At 40.1% G+C, this 22,870-nt stretch overlaps 1 protein-coding gene across 1 annotated transcript; it reads left to right on the top strand.

The window, feature by feature from the left end:
• The first annotated feature begins 20,205 nt into the window (after positions 1-20,205).
• On the top strand, positions 20,206-22,588 carry LOC147633446 (putative RING-H2 finger protein ATL12). The gene has a single exon (XM_086806526.1). The coding sequence runs from the start codon at positions 20,751-20,753 to the stop codon at positions 22,401-22,403; it is 1,653 nt and encodes a 550-aa protein (XP_086662652.1). The 5' UTR covers positions 20,206-20,750; the 3' UTR covers positions 22,404-22,588.
• The last annotated feature ends 282 nt before the right edge of the window (positions 22,589-22,870 follow it).

The raw sequence follows: 22,870 nt of genomic DNA, 5'->3' as shown, positions 1-22,870 counted from the left end.
ATTTCAAATAAAGAGTACATCCTTGTATTTCCCAACAATGCATGGGAGAATTTGAAAAGATTCAAAATGCAACATCTGGGCATGTCTATCATCATCATGGTCATTGTCATCATCATAATAAGGGTCTCTCCTTTAGGTTTTACCACAATTTTTATGTAGTTTGGGAGGGTTAGTAGCCTTCCAAATGTTCTTATGTGCTTACAACGTAAAAACAACGTACAAATTTATAATTGAAGCTATAAATGTCATGCTTAGCATGTTTGTGTAAGTATGAAAAACATCAAGCATTTTCAAAATACCATAACTTTGAAGTATGGATCTATTTTTTGTTTTTATGTCTTTTATGCTTAGCAAAAAGTAAAACATTCGTTAGCAACCCATCCATGTACATGTTCGAAAATTGAGTATTAGAACATTAGCAAGAAAAATGTTATGGAAAAACATTTGCTTGGTTAAAACATGCTCTTTTTATTTTATTAGTTAAAAAATCTTGATGTAAGGATTACAAAAGCATAAAAGACTCTCTGTGGGTGGGTTGTCCCTAGTTGGCGACCCCCACCTCCCACTAAGGGCGACGGTTGCCCTTAGTGAGGGGGTGACTAAGGGTGATCCCCCCCACTTAAGGGTGACCATCGCCCTTAAGTGGGTGGGTTGCCCCTAGTTGGCGACCCCCACCCCCACTAAAGGCGATTGTCGCCCTTAGTGGGGGTGACTAAGGGCGATGGTCCCCACTCCCCCACTAAAGGCGATTGTCGCCCTTAGTGGGGGTGACTAAGGGCGATGGTCACCACTCCCCACGACTAAGGGAGATGGTCACCACTCCCCACCACTAAGGGAGATGGTCACCCTTAGTGGGGGGTGGACAAGGGCAACCGTCGCCCGTAGTCACCCCCGTCCCCTACTAAGGGCGACCATCGCCCTTAGTGGACACCCCCACTAAGGGCGATGGTGCCCAGTAAGGGCGACGGTTGTCCTTAGTGGGGGGTGTCCACTAAGGGCGATGGGGTGACTAAGTGGGGGGCACACGTGCCTCCCCCTCCCCCTCTATTAAATGCTTGAAGCCTCTCCCCCGCCCCCTAAACAAAACGCCCCCCCCTCTGCAACGCAACAACCCTCTCCCCCCGCCCCCCCTCTGCAACGCGATAACCCTCTCCCCCCGCCCCTAAAGCAATGCGGCAGTGCCCTCTCCCCTCTCCCCCCTTAAAGCAAAATGCCCTCTCCCCCCCCTTAAAAGCAAAACACCCTCTCCCCCCCTTAAAGCAAAACACCCTCTCCCTCCCCTCCTCCCCCTCCCCTCCTTAAAAGAAAAACTCTCATAGACTCTTGCCCTCTCTCTCTCACAGACTCTCTCCCTCCCTAAATCCTAAAAGGATAGCCCTCTCTCTCTCTCTCTCTCTCTTGGAACTTCCCTTCTCTCTCTCTCTCTCTCTCTCTCTCTCTCTCTCTCTCTCTCTCTCTCTCTCTCTCTCTGTGTCTCCCCCCTTAAAGCAATGCGGCAGTGCCCTCTCCCCTCTCCCCCCTTAAAGCAAAATGCCCTCTCCCCCCCCTCTGCAACGCGACAACCCTCTCCCCCCCGCCCCTAAAGCAATGCGGCAGTGCCCTCTCCCCTCTCCCCCCTTAAAGCAAAATGCCCTCTCCCCCCCCTTAAAAGCAAAACACCCTCTCCCCCCCTTAAAGCAAAACACCCTCTCCCTCTCCCTCCTCCCCCTCCCCTCCTTAAAAGAAAAACTCTCATAGACTCTTGCCCTCTCTCTCTCACACACTCTCTCCCTCCCTAAATCCTAAAAGGATAGCCCTCTCTCTCTCTCTCTCTCTCTCTCTCTCTCTTGGAACTTCCCTTCTCTCTCTCTCTCTCTCTCTCTCTCTCTCTCTCTCTCTGTGTGTGTCTCTCTCTCACCAACCCTTTCTTCACTCTCTTTTTTCCTCTCTCTCTCTATACCTTTTCCTCTCCTCTCTTTTCTTCATTGTTTCTTCTCTTCTTCTTTGTTTGTTCCTTCTTTCTCTTCTTTCAAAACCCTAATTTTTTAATTTAATCTTTTTTTCTCTATTTATATGACCTCTATTTATATCTATTGCTTTTTTGCTCTATTTTTATCTTTTGCTTTCTTGTATCTTTTAGGACTCTTTCTTCCTTATTTAATCTCCTTTTATTCGTGTTACTTATTCATCCTCATGGCGTCTCCATAATTTCAAAGAGGGACATAAGTATCCTTGATATTCAGTGATACCAAGGGTGGATACTGTCCATGGAATTGCTTTGCCGCTTGGTCATGGCGTGTCAATAGAAGATGTTGAGGTGGGAGAAGTTTCTCTTCCTTTTCCCCTTGAAGATGGTGATATCAACAAGTTAAATCAAACCAAAGGATACATCATTGTGTGGCCAGCTAGAGATTGTGTAAGGCTTATTTTATCTCTCTCCACCTTTTTAATTATGCTTTTTTTTAGTGATTTTTTTGAGAGCAATCTATCTTGTATATGTTGCTGTGTTTAGATTGTTACAAACACATCAAAGGAAACCCCACAACCAAAGCATGGAAAACGTGTAAAGAGCACACCTACTAGGCAAGCAAGCCAAGAAGTGACAAGTACCAAGAAGAGGAAGATGATGATTGGAGTCGTCCTTGAAGAAATCCAAGTCGAGTTGCCGCAGTCTTCAAAGAAAGGTGATTCTTCAAAAACCATTAAAGAAACTAAGGAAGTAAGAGAGGTGGATGGGGGAATTGAAAAAGAAGGCGAGAATGAAGAGGGTTTCATGGTGACTCCTGCAACTCGCTTCTTGCGATTAGAACTCCTACAAGACAGTCTTAACAGAGTGAAGGTAATTGTTAACCACTTTTTATCAAATCTTACATAAGGTGTATTGGCCAAGCATAACGTGTGTGTGTGTGCATTGTAGGTGGTGAAATCCACTCCTTTGCCACCTATTCCCTTGTGCACACTTGTGCCTAACCCCTCTATACGAAGAATACAGTTTAGGTACAAGAAGTTGGCAAGGAAATTTTATACGAATGGTTATGTTGCCGATAATAGATGCAGGTTCATTTTCTCCATCTCCTCATCCCATAATCCTGTTAGAGAAGCGACTCAAGATGATGTTATTGCATGGGATGACATCTGGTGATTGAAAAATGAGGAGTTTGAGAATATGATCAAAGGCACAGAGGGAAAATTCATGAGCAACAAGATGTTGTATGTGTGGGATGGCAATCATCGAGTTGTGGCATGGATGGATGAGATTAAAAAATGTGATTCTTTTAATGTTGCAGTTTAATTATGGTGTTGTGTTGCAGAGACTAGTGCAAGTTAATTGGGACGAGAAACCAAACTGTTTGATAGAGGATATGCTATATAGTTTAATTATGGTTTTAATGTTGCAGTTTAATTATGGTGTTGTGTTGCAGAGACTAGTGCAAGTTAATTGGGACGAGAAACCAAACTGTTTGATAGAGGATATGCTATATAGTTTGGCAGCAGCTAGCTTTTTGCCAAATGATCACAAAGCACAGATTTTGGATATTTTGATTGATGGCGATTTGCAGAGACTGAAGGATTCACAAATCCCTAAAAGTACGTAATAATTACTTTTCCTATCTTCTTGATATTTATAAAGTACTCTATTTTGTTTGAATAACAATTTCAATGGAAATGTAGCAAATGCAAGTTTATTTAGGGAGTGGCTTTGAAGAGAAGTCATATGGCATGAGATTGGAGCGCAGGTTGTAGCCATCCTTGTAGAAATATCAAAAAAGTACAGGGAAATGTTTTCAGATACATTCCTAGATGACCTCATCGATCTTAAGAGAATGTATTTTGGGAAGCTGTTCGAGGACATGGTGGGATCCCTAAAGAAACAAGGTGTGGTAGCTTCGAACCCTGTTGGGGCTACTAAGCGTGCTGTGTTTAGGTGCGTAACATTCCATGAAGCGTACTTACTACTTGGTTGTACTCTTATATTTGTAAACTAAACAGATATAATAATGTGTAGAAGGATTTGTAAGTGCCATGCAGAGGGATCTATTGCAATCCAAAACATGAAAGCACAATGTATACATAGTAGCAACTTCGAGACCTTTGGGATGCAGAGATATACAGGAGATGCCCATTGTTCTTTGACATTCCAAGTGGAAAATTTCCCAAGACCGAGAAGGAGATGTATACTCGGGCTTGTAAAGCAAAGCAATCAACCATGGTATGAACTATATAATTAGATATTTCACTTTAATTTAAATATTATTTCTTATATCTTTTCGAATGGTGAATTGTATTGTGAAGCCTAGAAGTCTACGTGATAAATCACATGTTCAAGGCAAAGGTAAAGGTCTTATGAAAGATGAAGAGGATGATGATGATGAAGGGGTAAAAGTGCCAAAAAAGGATGCAACAAAGGGAAAGGGAAAAGGATCACTACAGGAAGAGGATGACTCTGATACCTCTCCATCAGAATATGACGAAGGCGATTCTGATGACAGCACTCGCAAGATCGAGGCAATCCCAAAAGTTGAAGAAGTTGGTCAACACAGGCATGGCACTCTTTTACTTGTGGTTAATTGGTATTATTGTTACATTGTTTGCATACTAACATAGATTAAGTTATGGATTCAGGTAAGCTTGGCAAGAGGTGAAGCGGCAAATGCACCATTGTGACCAATTAATCCACCTAGCCTGGGTGATCGGACTCCAATCTAAATGAAGTTTTTAGGTATGATTTTACTCATTGGTAATGATAATGTAAAGTATTTGTGTGGTGCATACACTTTGTAAGAGTGTCACGTTGTACCACGATAGTAGTCCTTGGTGCTCCCACCAGCGAACATCAAAGTGCTAGTTCCTCTATCATCGTTATAGAAGCCCCGATGTTAACAGGTGTAATAATCAATTGTGACTACATGTGAAATGATTGTAAAGGTGTGTCTTTTATATCCTGTAACAATTGACGTATAACTCTACTCAACATGGTGTGGTAGGACATCATTCTACAAAGATGATGGCATGTGTTGGGGATCCTTTGAAGATAGGCCGTGTACTTCTAAACCAGCAGTGTTCACCGGAGCTAGAACATGTCTTTGATATGTTGTTGAAGGCCAACGTGGCATATAGGACCTTTATTATTAAAGGTCTCAATACAAACACAGTGTGTGATTGTATTGTAGTGAGGTTGCCCATAGGAGGTTCTGTTTATGGTTACCCCGATGACATTGTCCCACCCATGGAATCTCTGCACATGTGAGTGATGAGATTATTTTCCCTTCATTAAGACCTTGTGTGCTGTTGTGCATACGTTGCGTGTGTGTATGTCATGCTTACATTTTTTGTGTATGTCATTCTAATTAATGCCACATAGATATTGCTTCAGATTTGTGAGACCATCTTACATGACAATGGATCTATTATTTTCATCGGTACTATGTATCAAGTGGCAACCATTATAGCTCACACCGAGCATTTTGGCTTCTCCTTCGACACCTTGGTGAATGTGTGATGTACAATGCAGATTGGAAGGGTCTTTGGACAAGAGGTAATCAACATTAACCATAGAGGTTGCCATTGAGTATCACTTTTTGCTACAAAAAATCATCTCATACTCTTGTGCAGATATATACCCTCATCGTTGGACAAAATCATACACAATCTTTCTCACCTGCTACCTTTATGAGCATAGTTGGACAAAATCATACACAATCTTTCTCACCTGATTATATCATTGATCCTTGCAACATGATGCACTAGGGCAGATGCCCAGATGGGACATCATGATGAGGTATGGAGTTAAATCTTCATCATGTGTAGGTTACATTTTTTGGTGGAATTAAGAGAGATGTTTTCTTTGGAGGTGGATCTCAGTGTAGATATGACTTTTGGAATAGCTTGCTGAGTCGTCATGTAAAGTAAGGGCAAGTGTTAATAGAGCTTTATTCTGGATGTGGACATTGTGCTATGGTAGTACAAAAATTAGACATGAACATTGTTTGTATTGATCCTGAAGAGGATGTAGTGGAGGGTGTCTTGATGAAGATTTCATCGTAGTGCAATAAACATATTTATTTGTGAATATTCAAGTGATTGGGTCATGATCTTATTTGTAGCAATTGTTTATAATTGTATCATAATCTTATTTTTCGTATTAAAAAGAGAAAAAGAGGACGAGAGCAACACACGTTGGGGTTTTGCAATAAGAGATCATTCCCCTCTGCAAAACGATGTTTATATACGTACAAACTAATAAAGAATCAACATTTCTATATTGTGTGGATGAATAGCATTTGTAGACTTCAAGATCTATATGCAAAACATAAGTTAAGTAAGCTTTGTTGAGAAATGAGAAAAAAAAATAGAGAGAGAGTGAGTAAAGAGAAGGGCTGCAAAACATAAGTTAAGTAAGCTTTGTTGAGAAATGAGAAAAAAAATAGAGAGAGAGTGAGTAAAGAGAAGGGCAGAAAGAGTGAGTGAAAGAGAAAGAGAGAGAGGGAGTGAGAGCAGAGAGAAGGGAAGAGAGGGAAGAGAGAGGGAGAATAAAGAGACTGAGTAAAGAAAGGGACTGAAAGAAAGAGAGAAGGGTCGAGAGGAAAGATAGAGAGAGTGAGCCAAAAAAAGGACTGAAAGAGTGAGAGAGAGAGAGAGAGAGAGAGAGAGAGAGAGAGAGAGAGAGAGAGAGAGAGAGAGAGAGAGAGAGAGAGAGAGAGAGAGAGAGAGAGAGAGCGCAAAGAGAAGGGTAGAGAGAGAGAGAGAGAGAGGGAGGAGAGAGTGAGAAAAGAGAAGGACTGAAGAGTTATTAAAGAGAAGGATAGAGAGAGAGAGAGAAGAAGGAGAGCCAGGAGAAGGATAGGAGGTAAGAGAAGAATAGTGAGAGATAAGGAGATACGAAAGAGAGAAGGATAGAGAGAGATAGAGGGATAAAGAGAGAGAGAGAGAGAGAGAGAGAGAGAGAGAGAGAGAGAGAGAGAGAGAAGAATAGGAGGTAAGAGAAGAATAGTGAGAGCCAGGAGAAGGATAGGAGGTAAGAGAAGAATAGTGAGAGATAAGGAGATACAAAAGAGAGAAGGATAGAGAGAGAGAGAGAGAGAGAGAGAGAGAGAGAGAGAGAGAGAGAAGAAGAAGAAGAGCCAGGAGAAGGATAGAGAGAGAGGGGAGAGGAGTATATAGAGAGCGAGAGGGGGAAGGAGGAAAGGAGATAAGAGAAGGATAGAGAGGGAGGGTGGGAGAGTGAAAGGGAAGGAGAGAAATGGACGGTGGTAATAGAAGAGAGAGAGAGTGTTAGCAAAGAGAGACAAGGATAGAGAGAGTGAGAGGGAGGGTGGGAGAGGGAAAGGGAGGGATGAGAGAGGGGGAGGGAAGAGGGTGGGAGAAGGAGAGAGAGGGTGGTGTGGGCTATATACTAGGCTAAGCTCCCTCCAAATCTCCCTCCACCAAGCTCGCTTGGTGACCATCCGTGATGGTGAATATAGTGAAGCGTAAATTGAAACCATTTCAAATCTCAAGTCATTGATTTATAATTGTGAAGCTTATTGAAGAATCAAATTTTCAATATCCAAAGCATTAAGCCCCATGAATGCAATATGTTCTATTGACATTGGCTTATTTCTCCTCTATCCTAACTGTCATCCTCCTATGCTACCACATGAGTAATTGCCTCAATGCACTGACTTCAAGGATTCCACCACCACACGAGGTGGCCTTTTGAAACCCACAAACAAGCTTGCCAATGTGAGTGCTCCATGCCTTGGGTAGACCAAATAGCTAAGCTTCCTTGATTTGCAAAGTAGGGACCATGAGCCTCCAAAATGTGATGAAATAAAAATAACAACATATGCACCTTGGTTATTTTCAATAAGAATCACTGAACAACATGAAAACATAAAAAATTGGAGATATTAACATATAGTGTGTTACGCTACTTGATGTCCATGCTTCCACCATGTACTTGTAAACATGTACTTGTAAAATGTGGCCAAAGCTTCTTTAAAGTTGTTGGCATCTTCTTTCTTGAATTTCATTTTCTGTAGAAGTGTACACATCCAAGACATAATTGTTGTTTGGATTCAGATCAAAGGTCACTGCTTTAGCAAAATGCTTGAATATATGCGAGTGAACTATGTGCTTAGGCTCACTACTGAGTTCAAGGACATTGTAAATTGTTCCCTTGATTTTCTGACACTAAAAGGACACGGTAGTGGAGTTACCCTTTTGTTTTACAACACGGGCTTAAAACCTACATCTATTTATTTGTAGATCATTGCCTACTTAAACCAACTTTATCACAAACACCTTGAGCTTTAGTTGGAGGCATACCAAACAACAAGCGGGCGGGAAAGAGCGAGACAAAGTTCGAGCAAATCCCGTCCTTTCAAACATAATGTACATTGCATTTGGTCCATTGTATCTCATATGAAAAAGATTGGCAAAAATTTTGTGTGTGTGCGTGTGTGCATGTGTGCATGTGTGTGTGAGTGAACTTAAGTCCTACTCAGGGCTGAGTAGGACTTAATGTATGGTGAAAGTATGACATGGGTATGCACAACTGCTGGGGACTGTTTGCTAGCATGAAGTAGTATGTGGTTGCACACCATTTCACAATTGTTGCAAGTATTTTCACATTCATCGAGGCGATTGACACTGTGGTTTGGGCAGTCCTATGTTTTGTTGGCCTGCTTGAGCACCCTTTGGCCAATTAGGTATGCACATTTACCGACCTAAAACCTTCAAGCTAGAAACCTTGAGCTGGAAATTTTTCATGTATCATACTTTATATATTTATCTAAGAATAATAAAAAATACAAGGAAAAAACAATTTTGGGCAATGTATTCTGAATAGATATTTTTTGCATCGCCTCCTCTATAATCCGTTTTTCTACATTCTTTGGGAAAGTACTTTAAAAAGAGTTCCTAATATGGGTATATTCTCCTTTACATGCCCATGAGCTCCTTGCCTTCTCTAACTTTCCTTGGGAAAAGTACATGGGAAAGAGTATCAAACATGGGTTACATTTTCTTTACATTTACATGACTTTTTGTGGCTTCATGTAAAGAAGGCTAGCCCAAAGACTTTCGCTAGCGAAAGTACTTCGAACAACTTTTTAAAATTGCCTTAATTTTCATATTTAATGTCAAAATATAGTCATTCACAACCACTCAAATCGAAGGGAAAGTGCTATTTGACCTCATTTCTTAGGATAAATATTATAAAAAGAATGAAATAGTATGCCAAATCTATAAAATAGAGATTTGAAGTTTTTATTTAGATAAGTTACTTTCTGTATTTTCTTAAACAATGTACTGATACTAGATTCTAAATATTTGAGAATTATGTCCTGAGACATACTCATGTTTTCCATGTCCTCCATAATTTCCTTCGAAAAAGTACCTATGGGATGATCTCTAACATGGGCATGATCTCCTTTAAATGTTCCTATATTCAAGTGTCATAATAATCCAATCTCTCACATGCGACCCTCAAATGTAAAGTTCTTATTATCTTGAGTTGTGCTTGCATTAGTTTGTTTTGTAGCCTCTTCATGGTGGTTTTCTTGGAATGCAAAAATACCTTACTAAGTTACATGCTTATATTTCTCAAATAAACATGTTTGTGTAAGCATGTGAAAATTTTCAAAAAATAAGAAAGGGAAAAAGAAAGATTCAATAAGTTTTTTATGTTATGCAAAATGTTTCATTAATTCTATTAAGATTAGGGTTTTGTATATGCTTTCTATTAGGGTTAAGATGAGGGTTACTAATACTTTTTTTTCTTTATTTGGTTTGATTTTGTAGGTTATCCACACATACAAGCCTCATAAAGTAAGAGATCTCTCCCTTTTATGTTTTCTCTCTTATGCTTTTACATGTTATAGTGTTTGTAAGTTTTAAGATTTGTTATTTTTTCTCCGCTCTATGGATAGCATAGCTTCTCTCAAGAGGTGGCCATATTCTTTAGCCTCATGTATGAGTCTAGTGCATAAAGCTTATGCGTTAGGAGTGCGTTAGCAATATGCATAAGCCTCATACATAAGGGTAGTGCATAAACCTCATGCATGAGACTTATGCATTACCAAATGCATAAGCCTTATGCATTTGGTAATGCATGAGGCTTATACATAAGGTTTATGCATGAGGCTTATACATAAGGTTTATGCATGAGACTTGTGCATAAAGCCTCATGTATAAAAAGACCATATTAGGGAGTTTGGGGAATTCCAATTCCCATTTTGCAAGATCAAAAAATGGGGGGCATGGTAAATCCTTTTAATATTTTGTCAAAAACCCCTCATGTGACATATCATTGGAAAGCTCTTCAAGAGTAAGTTCTGAATCCACATTCTCTAACAAATTTTGAGTTGGTATACTCAAGATACACCAAAAAGTAGATTGAGAAGAAAATTCTCAAAGTACTGGGATTTTTCCAAATTCTCTAATATGGTCTTTAAAGCTTATGCATTAGCAAATAAGCCTCTATGCATAGCCTTAGACATAAGCTTATGCATGAGGCTTATGCACAAGCATCATGTATAATGCCATATGCATAAAGCTTATGCATATGGCTAATGCATAAGCCGGGTACATAAGCTTTATGCATGAGGTTTTATGCATAAGCTGCATACATGAGGCTTATGTATAAGCCTCATGCATAAACCTTATGCATAAGCCACTACATACGAGGCTTATGTATTAGGCTCATGTATAAACCTTATGCATAAGCTACATACATGCGGCTTATGTATTAGGCTTATCTATATGGATAATACTATAAGCCTCATGTATGCGGTGGCTTATGCATAAGGTTTATGCATGAGGCTTATGCATAGCTTTATGTAGTCTAGGAATGCATAGCCTCGTGCAAGCTATGAATGCTATGCATAAGCCTTATACACAGTATGCATAAGGCCTATACATGAGCCTTATACTATGCATAAGGCTTATGCATTAGCTGAGTGCTACCTAGGCAAGCGGGTCTACCGGAATGCATTAGAAGCTCCCATTACATGTTGGGTGCTACCTAAGCATGCTGGTAGCTTCCAATGCATGCCAATAACCGAGAGCTACCAGGATACACCGAGAGCACCCAATGCATGCCAGGTGCTACCTAAGCTAGGAATGCTAGTAGCTTCTAATGCTGGGGGTAACTATTACCGACATGCACCGGGAGCACCCACGGGTGTTACCTATGCATGCCGGTAGCTTCCAATGCATGCCGGGTGTTACCTATGCATGCCGGTAGCTTCCAATGCATGCCGGTAGCTACCGACATGCACCGGGACGACTCAATGCATGTCGGATGCTACCTAGGCATGTCGAGTGATTCTAATGCATGCTGATAGATACCTACATACACCAAAAGCATGCAATGCATACTGGGTGCTACATAGGCATATTGGTAGCTTCCAATACATGCCAATAACTATCGACATGCATGCTAGGTGCTACCTAAGTATGCTAGTAGGTACCGGCATGCACCATGACATTATCTTTGTGTACAAAGAGAAAAGAGAGAAGCTTAGGGCTTCTTGAATGGTGGTAGAGAGGAGCTTGGAGCTTTCACGATGAAGGTAGATTCAAGGTTCCCTCTGCTAGAGAGCATACTACTACACATAGGCATGGTAGAGTCCAAGCTCACTTGCACCTCCCTCCCCGACATACATGGTCCCACCACGTTTATTTGCTTATAGTTCTTCAGCTTTAAAATTGAATTGTAGAATAAAAATCAAGATTAGAAAATCAATCGACTCATGGTTTTCCAAATCAATATAGCCTTGCACATCTGGATCAAAACCAATGGATTATAGGTTATCATGGATTATCTCATCTAGCTCTTTTGCAATCATGAATTTTTGGCATATATTATGCAACGATATTATTTATGATACAAAGCTTATATGGATACATAGACAAGAATTTTTTTTAATGACCTCCTCTTAAATTTATAGTAGTCAAAGGTTGTGACTATGTGTGTTTTTCAGGTCCTTAGCCCTAAACCTATGTTCTACCTATATCACCTTATCCTAGGCATATTTTTTCTTTAATTCTATGATTTACAAGATTTTTTTATTTTTTTGAGATTTTATTAGCTACTATCTACTATTTGAAATATGTTTTTACATATGTATTAGTGATAAAAAGATGATAAAAATAAAAACAATTCTCATAAAATATGAAAATATTTCAAAGTTAAGAAAAATAGTCTCCTAAAAGTTGATGTTTTACATCAAAGTTGATGCAAAACATCAACTTTTCCATGTAACTTGATGTTTTGCATCAAAGTTGATGCAAAACATCAACTCTACCACAAAACTTGATGTTTTGTATCAATTTTCAAATGCTCTGGAGGAGAAGAAAGTGGAGGTCGATTTTCATAAACGGCTTGTTTTAGCGATTCTGTTCACGATACCATGCTTAGACGACCTATTCCATAAATTTTAAGTACCAATACAACTATGTTTTGATGCGATATGCAGACATCACAAAATTTATGGAATAGGTTATCTGAGCATGGCAAAGCAGACGGAATCACTAAAATAGACTGTTTGTGAAAATCAATCTTCGATTCTCTAACTTTCTTCTTTGAAGCGTCTGAAACTTGATGCAAAACATCAAGTTTTGTGGTAGAGTTGATGTTTTGCATCAACTTTGATGCAAAACATTAAGTTTTTGTTGGAAAGTTGATGTTTTGCATCAACGCGATGCAAAACATCAACTTTTCCACACAACTTGATGTTTTGCATCAAAGTTGATGCAAAACATCAAGTTTTGTGGGAAAGTTTATGTTTTGCGTACGTTGATGCAAAACATCAAGTTTTTAAAAAAAGTTGATCTTTTGCGTAGAAAGTTGATGTTTTGTATCAAGTTGATGAAAAACATCAACTCTTAGCAGGAAGTTATTACTCAGCATTAAGTTGGCCGCAAATGTTGTAGCTAAAACATCCTTACCATGTGTAGTAACCAGTAGAATTGGAACTGAAGTCCTTGCGTGATATTTTACAAAAAAGGATTTTGGAAAGTATAAACTTTTGTTTCTTAAAGCAAGCTTTTTCATGCTTTATAAACTCATTTTAACCTCTTTTTGTCACATCAAGCACACATCTTCTTTAAAAATGAGTGTGTAATTATTTTTCAAAATTAGACAACTTTTAAATAGCTTATTCATGATATTTTAAAATTCATCTGTACGTAACGAGCTCTTTTAAAAAAAAGTGTATATTATCAATTAAGAAATTGTGATACTCAAGAGCTTCAAAATGGATTTTAATACTACTCTCATCAAAAGCCAAAATAGGGTTTTATAATTAAGGTATCAAGATAATGCTTTTGTAATAATTGAAAATAAAGATAATAAACATTATCTCTATTTTGGCATGTTATTGGAAAACTTATTGTTACATTTTCAATTATAATCTCAAAAAGTAAGCAAAACGAAGTCTTTTTTTTTTCATGTCAATTTTTGTAAGAAACATGTAAAGTGTCCAAAATATTATCATTTTTTGGCATTATTGTACACATGCGTAGATGACTTTTTAAAAAGAGGTAAAAAAATTGAACTTTTTTTATGAAATCTTTGAAAGATGCCAAGTGTTTCTCGCAACAGTGTTATAGGCTATACATAGGGTATTCATAGGGTATGTATAGGCTATGCATAGGGGCCATAGCCTATGCAATGGGTTAATGCATAGCCTATTAACCTAACCCTAATCCCTGGCACCCAAGGGTGCAAAAACTTGAAGAGAAGAAGCATAAACAAGGAATGGAAAAAGAGGGCTTACCTCTTCTTTGGGAATCTATATGAGCCACCCCGTGGCCTAAACCCTTGGTGGTTGTTCACTTGAATAGACCTACAAAAATTTATCATAATAAATCAAAAAGTTAGTTCATTTTAACATATTATGCAAAAGCCTATGCATAAACCTATTGCATAAGACTTATGCATAAGGGCTTACGCAATAGGCCATGCATAAGGCTTATGCATAGCCTATTACATAAGCCTATGCATAAGGCTTATGCATAAGCCTATTGCATAAGGGCTTATGCAATAAGCTATTGCATAAGGGCTTATGCATAGTCTATTGCATAAGGCATATTGCAATAGGCTTATGCATAAACCTATTGCCTAAGCCTTATGCATAAGGACTTATGCATAGGCTATTGCATAAGGCCTATTACAGAAGGCTTATGCAATAGGCTTATGCATAGGCTATTGCATAAGTCTTATTGCATATCCTATTGCATAAGGCTATACATAAGTTTATACATAAGGCTTATTGCATAGGCTATGCATAGCCTATTGCATAAGGCTATGCATAAGGCTTATTGCAATAGGCTATGCAATAAGCCTATTGCATAAGCTATGCACAAGGAGATGAATAGGGCTTATTGCATAGCCTATTGACCTAACTCTAATCCCCGGCACCCAAGGGTCCAAAAATACAAAGAGAAGAAGCATTTAAAAAAATGAAAAAAGAGGGCTTACCTCTTTAATGAGATGCCGTTTTATGAGAGGATTGGCCTAAACCCTTGTTCACTTGAATAAACCTACAAAAAAGAAACTTTAGTGAATAAAAAAGTTAGTTCTCATTAACACATTAGCAAGTAAGGAGAACAAGAGGAAAAAGAGGCGAGTATCCTAAACCCTACTCCTAATGCAATGAAATAAATTAGTTTATGTTAAGTCTAAACCCTAGCTCTATGCATAGAAATATTAATAGATAGCTTTGATGGAGATCTCCATCAAAGCTCTCTATTAGATCTCTATGCACTAGCTAGGGTTAGGGCAAGGGAGAGGAAAGAGAGGGGAAGAGAGAAAGAGGAAGGAAAGATAGGGAAAGGGGAAGAAAAGCTCACATAGAGCTATGGCATAACTAATGAATCTGATGCATTTCTCTACCTTTGGATCCAACTTTATTCTCACTTCATTAGGAACATGTACATATGCAATACACTCAAACAATTTCAAGTGAGACACATCCGATCTTATGCCTGTAAACTTCTGTTCAGGAGTCATACCATGAACAGCTGCAGAGTGAATGTCCTGTTCATAATGTACATAGAAGTTGCTACTGCTTCTGCCTAAAAGTAATGTGGCATATTCTTTTCAACCATCAAGGCAAGTGCCAGTTTTGCAATGTGCCTATTTTTCCTTTCTGCAACACCATTCTATTACAGAGTGTACCTGCACGTAAACTACCTCTTAATTCCCTGCTTTCTCAGGAAATCATTGAACTCATTGGAGAAATATTCTCCCCCACCATCTGATCTTAGGCATTTTATTTGCATGCCTTTTTTAAATCTCTGAAAGTGAGCAAACACCTCATTTTTTCCTTCTCAACCAAGGCTTTAAATCTCTGAAAGTGAGCAAACACCTCATTTTTTCCTTCATGAAGTAAACCCACACTTTCCTAGTGTGGTCATCAATGAATGTAACATAGTACCTACAACCTGCAATTATTGCAGTCTTGGTCGGTCCCCATACATCTGAATGTATGACAAAAATTTGTTATGTGTGTGATCGATGTAAGGGCCAATATATGTGACAACGTCATATAACAATTGAGCATGTCCAGACATATGGTCTTCATGAGGCATTGGCATGACCAAGTGTAGATGATGACATGGAGGAGAACCATAGGAGAGTGCTAGGTAACATGCCACACCATTCGGTGACATATCAGGTAGAGTGCGGATGGAAAGCATGGCTGAGACTCATCTTCCCCAACAAATGAATGAGGTGCCTCCACCATTTCCACATGAGGAGGAAGAAAATCTAATCATGGACGACATGGTGAATGAATTCTTTGGACCTGATATCATAAATGATAGTGAGCAAGCTCCAATGTCACAAGAGGAAGAAACCTTGCATAGAGAGGCAAGCACCCGTTTATATAAGGGATGTTTGTACTCCACATTGAGAAAACTTGGAGCTATTAAACTTGCAAACAACTTATGGATGGAGTGATGCAAGTGTCACCAGTCTTCTTCTGTAAGACTGCCTCATTCTATTCTCTCAAATAGAAAATGGATCATGTCCTATATACTCTCCTTGTGCTAATATTTTTACATATGATTTCTTATGTTATGTTGTAGGCTTCTCAAGAAGATTCTTCCCCCTCAAAATATATTACCGAACTCATGAGATGGGTGTCGTAAAATGCTCTCTATGCTAGGTATGGATTACATAAAAATACACACATGTCCCAATGATTGCATGCTATTTAGAGGGGTTAATAAAGATGCAACACAATGTCTACAATGGATTACATAAAAATACACACATGTCCCAATGATTGCATGCTATTTAGAGGGGTTAATAAAGATGCAACACAATGTCTACAATGTGGGGAGAGCTACTATAGGGATGATTTGCAAGGAGATAAAGTTTCCTGAAAGGTTTTGAGACACTTCCCTATCATTTCTCACATCCAAAACATGTTTAAATGTGAGGGGATTGCAGAATTCATGACATGGAATGCTACTCATTGCTTAACTGATGGCATCATGAGGATCGTAGAGCTGATTCACTGACATGCCAACATGTGGAGCATCAATGGCCAAAGTTTAAAGATGAGTCTTGTCACTTACGTCTTGGCTTGGCCATGGATGGGTGGCAATCAAGAAAGGTCATATCATGCTTTCTCGCCTTGTACTACCAGGCAAGTATAAGGCGGCGAACATGGATGTGTACCTTGAGCCTTGATTGAGGAGCTTGAGACACTATGGCGAGGTATCAAAGTACATGACGTTTCAAGGCCAATAAATAGGCATGAGGCAGAGGTGAAAGGAGTTTTTCTTTGGACAATGCATGGCTATCCCAGGTTCTCGGAGTGCTCAAGTACTTACTTTAACCAGATAACTTTAAGCTTTAACCTTTAAACTTTAAGTTCATATATCTATCTCAATAATCTCGATTTTAAAATAGGTTTGGCAACCTCCGAGCATCATGCATGTCCGATTTATGGACCATCACTTGTTTCAGAAAGACCCTCTACACTTAAGAAGGTGGTGTATGACAAACATCATCGATTTTTCCCTCCTTCACATCCCAAGTATGTGCCACATGAGGTCTCACCACTTGTGATGAGAGGTAGAGATTGCTTTGAGGCATGGAGAAGCACCACCAAATGGGATGTCTAGACACTCAATCTTCTTTCGACTTCCATATTGGTGTGACATGAAGATCAATCATCTCTTAGATTCCATGCATATCTTCAAGAATGTGGCAACAAATATTTGGGACCATTTAATTGGTAAAAGAGATACAAAGGGTGCAAGGGATGACTTACAAAAAATTGGATGCCTTCAAGGTGCATGGCCGATTGAAAGTGAGAGTGGCAACATGGTCCTATCAAAGGCACCATCGATATTAACCAAGAAGGAGCACAATAAGGTGAAAAGTATGATTGTCTCTTTTCATTCACTAACAGGAGTAAGGCATTCGTTGAAGGGTGCCTTCAAAAAGACCAAAAAGAAATGAGAGGTACAATTATATGGCCTCAAGACACATAATTGGCACAAGATATTACAGGTATATAAATATTTGCTTATTCATTTTCTCTTTGTGGTACATAATTTGTAGGCTCATATACTAACTTCCATTTTTTTTCTATGCATAGTTTATTCTTCCAATTTCTATAGTTGGTTGTGAAGACAAGAAGGTGAGAGAGAGGCTATTTACAAAATGGGAAGCTTGGTGAGGTATGAATCTTCTCTTCAATTCACTAGCTAAGTTATATTGCTTATTTGGTATTCTCATGCGCTCACAAGTTATGTATTGGTAAATACTACACATGATTGCTATGTATGTAGGTACATATCCTTAAAGGAGATATATCCTATATCCATTGACACAGCTTGTCTCAATACTATTGAGGTAGTGTGAGAGATTTTGAAACATGGGAAAGGAAAGCAAAGATATTGTTGTTGTGCAACAATAAAGACATAAAGTAAAGCACCTTGGGAGTTAAAACAAGGTCTAGTTCTATAAAGCTTACTTCACAAGTGAAAACTCTATTGCTTAATCATTACTGATAACTCTTCTTTGTCTAAGGTAGCTTCTTTTGACTTTGTATTTGTTTTGTGTGTGATAAAAATCATGGTTGGTAGTAAGCCAATTGCTAATAAGAACATTCATGCCATACACCATATAAAACAAGCACTCCTTAGGTGCATGTCATGCAGTAGCTCTTTAACTACCTATGTAAGTATTTTTCAACTCACAAATCTTTAAGTAGCTATTATATTGTTAATATGTTTATAAATTTTTAACTTTTTGTACTTCTGTATCTTCGTAGAACCAAGGGATTCCACCTCAAGAAGACAATGAGCATGGAGATTTGATGAAGAGGAGGATGAATAACCCAACCAAAGATGAAGATGAATAACCCAACCAAAGATGAAGAGCATACTACATTAAGGAGTGACCTACTTGATCTACATTCTCCTTTTATTTTATCTAAGTAAACTTCTAAGCTAGGTGAAGACTTTCTTAAGTTAAAAAAATATGGTCTCCTATAAGCTCGAGGGTTTCTTATGATGACTAGTACTAACCTAAAATTAGGATGAATGGCAAGCACCATTTCCTTTATTCATCTTTGCTCCATGATGTATCACTAGCACATATTCTCATGAGGGAGAAAAAACCCATTTTTACAACTTAATACATATTATGTTAAAACAAACTTTCTATGGGATGCTCTCCAATTGAGTGGGGAGGTCATTATTCAAAAACTCCATAAAGAACATATGTTCTTAAAACGAGTTTTTGTCTATGGGATGCCCTCCATAGAGCACATGTGTTCTTAAAAAGAGTTTTTGTCCGATCACAAGATCTACTGTAAGCCTTGGGGGTTCCTTAGAGCAGGTTCAGACAAACCCAACAAGACAAGATTTGCTAATACTAATGCTATTCATTAGCTAGTGGTCCACATGAGGGGTTGTTAGCTAATGATCCTATCTTGTGGTGGATTTGGATGGGAAAGAACTCTTCTTAGTTGACTTGTACAAGCAAGATAAGTCAAATAGCTTGAGTAGACTTTGTTTGAAATGGGCCAAGGAGGCTAAAATAGTGTGTTACACATGGTGGGTTGGGAAACAAGATTCTATGAAGAGACAACGAGGAGTCTCCCTAGAAGGGAGAAACATTAGACGCACATTGCTCCAATATATAATTATAATCTTGATAGGCTACCTTAATAGTAAGGGGTTTTATATGTATATTTTTCCATAGGAATTAACGAAAGCTCTCACATTCCCTTCACCATCAACCTTTTCTCGTGTTTTATCACGCCCACATGCGTGCGTGCGTGCGCTGCAAAACCTTTGATTAAACCCTTTCCTATAATATTGTGAGAGGTTAATTAATGTATTATTATACATAATGGATTATTCCCGCCTGACTTTAGGTAAAAATGAACAGTAGTTGGGGTGAATTGGGTTTGTTGGATTTCCCATCAATTGCTTGGATACGTAGACAGCGCTTGTTTTACATGGTGATTCCTGTCCATATCTGACTCAGTGCCCATCATCTTCTTTCACCAGCTGATTCCTTATTGTTTCAAACTTCAAGTCTATAAGCTTATACTCGGAAATTGGGATTATAGATAAATGAAACCATCTAGTTAAAAGATTCTCTCTCTCTCTCTCTCTCTCTCTCTCTCTCTCTCTCACACACACACACACACACACTCTCTCTCTCTCTCTCTCTCTCTCACACACACACACACACACACACACACACTCTCTCTCTCTCTCTCTCTCTCTCTCTCACACACACACACACACACACACAAATTTCAATGACTTTCATTTATTTTTTCCACCTGTTTTGTCCATTCCATGAGAATCTCCCCAGATTTTGCAACTTGCAAGTAACCATGATAAATATCATGCAATACCAATTCACATCGACTTGGTAATTGTGTTGAAAACTAGGCCATGCTAATTAATCCTGACGACATAAATTTTCATCCTTTTGACTTACCCCAGCATGTTAATGTATGCATAATGCATTCCTAACCCTGATTGAATAGTATGGTTGATTAGAGGTTGGACCTTATATAGTTTGCAAACATTTTGTAAAGTGAAGCTAGTACATAGTCTCTGATCAAATTTTGGATCCCCACCACGAACAACCGCACTACATTATTAATATTATTCAAATGTTTCAAGTGTTCAATAATCTCCCAACTCCTCTCTTAAACCCTAATTAATGTAGTCTTCATTACTAGAGTCCACCTCCTGCCTCACTTTCAAGACATGCTCGGAAGTACACTATATTTGCCCACTCAAAGCACAGCCTTTTCTTCACGCCTTTCATGAGTCCCTCTCTGGCTAGCGTGTCACATGATCCAGCTGATGCATCATCTTCTTTTCTTTACACATGCTTCACAGCGTCTCAAGCTAGCACAAACCAGCCTTGGTTGATGCTTCCATGGCCGCCTCTATATTGTTTTTACTGTAGGAGTAAAGTTGTTTCTTGGCCTCCTTAGCACTTGATCTTTTGTTATTAGTTTCTTTAGGTTTTGGCATAAATTGTAAAGGTTTTATATGCCTAGGGCAACCAATAAGGTCTGCTTGTGGGCATTCTAGGACAAAACTTAGATACAGCTCTAGTATAATATTGGAGCTATAGTTGATGCAATTTGATCAAAATGATAGAGTTAATTGAGGTGAAGGAGAGCTTGCAAAATGGGCAAGCTTGGTGAAGAGACAAAGGCTGCTATGAAAACTCTGATCAAAATCACATTATCAAGGTGTATATAAGGTTTAAGGGATCAACAAAAATGGTTATATTTCTAGGGTTGATATTGCTTCAAGTGCTACGTCCCATACCAGGGCCTTCTTCATCACAGGATGCTTCTACTCCAGCAGTTCAAAATGGGCCAGAAAACGCATTGCCTGCAAGCACATTTGGGGGTCATATAGGAGGGCCTTTGCCTAGCGCCCCTTCAGTTGGTCCTTTATCTGATTCATTCCATCCAAGCATAGCAGTTATCATAGGGGTGTTGAGCACAATGTTCTCATTAACTTTCCTCATACTCCTCTATGCAAAGCATTGCAAGAGGACCCCTGTGAGCGTGTATGGAGGACCAGACCATGACATGGTGGTAGGCACCCCAGCTGCTGCTCTAGCCAATGCTCTCTTCACAGACCGTGACTCTGGCCTTGATAGGGCTGTGGTGGAGGCGCTTCCCATGTTCTCCTTTGGTGCTCTCAAAGGCATGAAGGAGGGCCTTGAATGTGCAGTCTGCTTGTCTAGATTTGAGAGCCCAGAGATACTCCGCTTGCTCCCCAGATGCAAGCATGCTTTCCACCTTCACTGCGTTGATGTGTGGCTTAATAACCACTCCACTTGCCCTCTGTGCAGGCATCGTGTTGATGCACACGATGCCCTTGTTGTGGACGATTTCTTATCAGCTCTCAAGCCTGCAAGCGAGCCCGGATCATTCAGAAACTCCTTATCAGAGCTTAGCGGAAACCTTGACAGAGCTTTTGAGTTCTATGTGCAACGTGAGGCTGATACCTGTAGTGCTGCCGAGTTAGCAGGTTGCTGGCATGGCAGTGGTAGCAGCTGGCGGAAGGATGGATTGATTGGCAGCGAGAGGACGCTGGGAAGCTCGAGGAGAGATAACTTTAGCGGCCAACTAATCGGAGCCAGCGAAAGAAAGGAGGGGTCGGCAAGAGTGGTGAGAAGCGGCGCCCAGCTGAGCGCCGCTGCAGCGCCGGCGCAGCTAAATTTGGGAGGTGATCCTGAGCAGCTGCATCATTTGGAGTACTTTGATGAGCATCTTGCTAGGCGGCTCGGCCATCGGATCATAGTATCGGATGTGGTGTTTCAGCACAGATGGAGCGATTTCCTACCGTCCGATGTGCCGTTCTTCAATGCAAATATGGTGCACTTGAGGGAGCAAAGTATGTCGTCTCTGCCGGTAAGCTCAGAGCTAGCCAAAGCGCAAGGCGCAGGCGGTGACAGCTTTTCAGCAAAAGAGGACGTGGAAATGGGTTTAAATATGCCGCACGAAAGAAGCACTGTGATGGGTGGTAGTGCCAGGATGTCTAACAGCAAGGTGGCGGATGTAGAGGCGGCGCAGGCGCAGCTGCAAGCAGCGGCTTCGGCTGAGATAACAAAGTCGGCGAGAAAGCAAGTGTCTATGGAGCGCAAGGAGAGGCAGATCAAAGCGAACAAAGGGGAGAGGAGGTGGACGGCCGGAGTACAGCAGAGGTGCATGTCGGAGATGTCGGGGCTGCAGAGGGTGCAGCAGGTGGCGGCCGGCAAGCAGCTATTGGCGGGATCGGAAGCAGTGGCTGAGGTGGAGGATGAAACGACCAGGCGCTGGTTTGCGACGGCGCGCAGGACGCTCAAGTGGCTGGTGGGTTCTAATGCGGGGGCTCGACCAACGTCAACGGCGGGTACCGCCAATCCGGCAACTGATTGATCATTGACAAAGGCGGCGCCACCAGCATTACCGCCATTCTGCACACACCCACGCGCGAGCGCACGCACGCAATCTCTCATAAAGAGGTATATGAGCCTCCTTCAAAAGGCTTCCTCTCACACTCTGTCTGTCTCTGTGCCTGTCTTTGCCTTGTTTTCTTCAAAGCGAAATGCAATTTGGCCAAAGCCTGTCTTGCAAGATCACCTCGGTGCAAGAGCTATTCTATGTCTTTCTTTTAATTGGACAAAAAATTATTCAACAGGCAACTAGAAAGGTACTAATTTACATTAAGATGAAGCTATTGTTGGTTGTCTATATATAACCACAGAAGACCCATGGCTCCCTTTCCACCCTTGATGAAGAAAGAGGAAGACCAAAATATACCCCAACCTTGGAGCATGTCACACTAGATCCATGTGTAGTAAGTTGTGCAAGGATTGTCCTCTTCCTAGGGAATATTGTGTTTA

The sequence above is a fragment of the Cibotium barometz genome, chromosome 12 (assembly GCF_041138505.1).
Source record: "Cibotium barometz isolate CiBa-2024 chromosome 12, ASM4113850v1, whole genome shotgun sequence".
Classification (NCBI taxonomy): Eukaryota; Viridiplantae; Streptophyta; class Polypodiopsida; order Cyatheales; family Cibotiaceae; genus Cibotium; species Cibotium barometz.
Note: the sequence above shows the minus strand (reverse complement) of the source record. Positions and strands in the feature narration are given on the sequence as shown.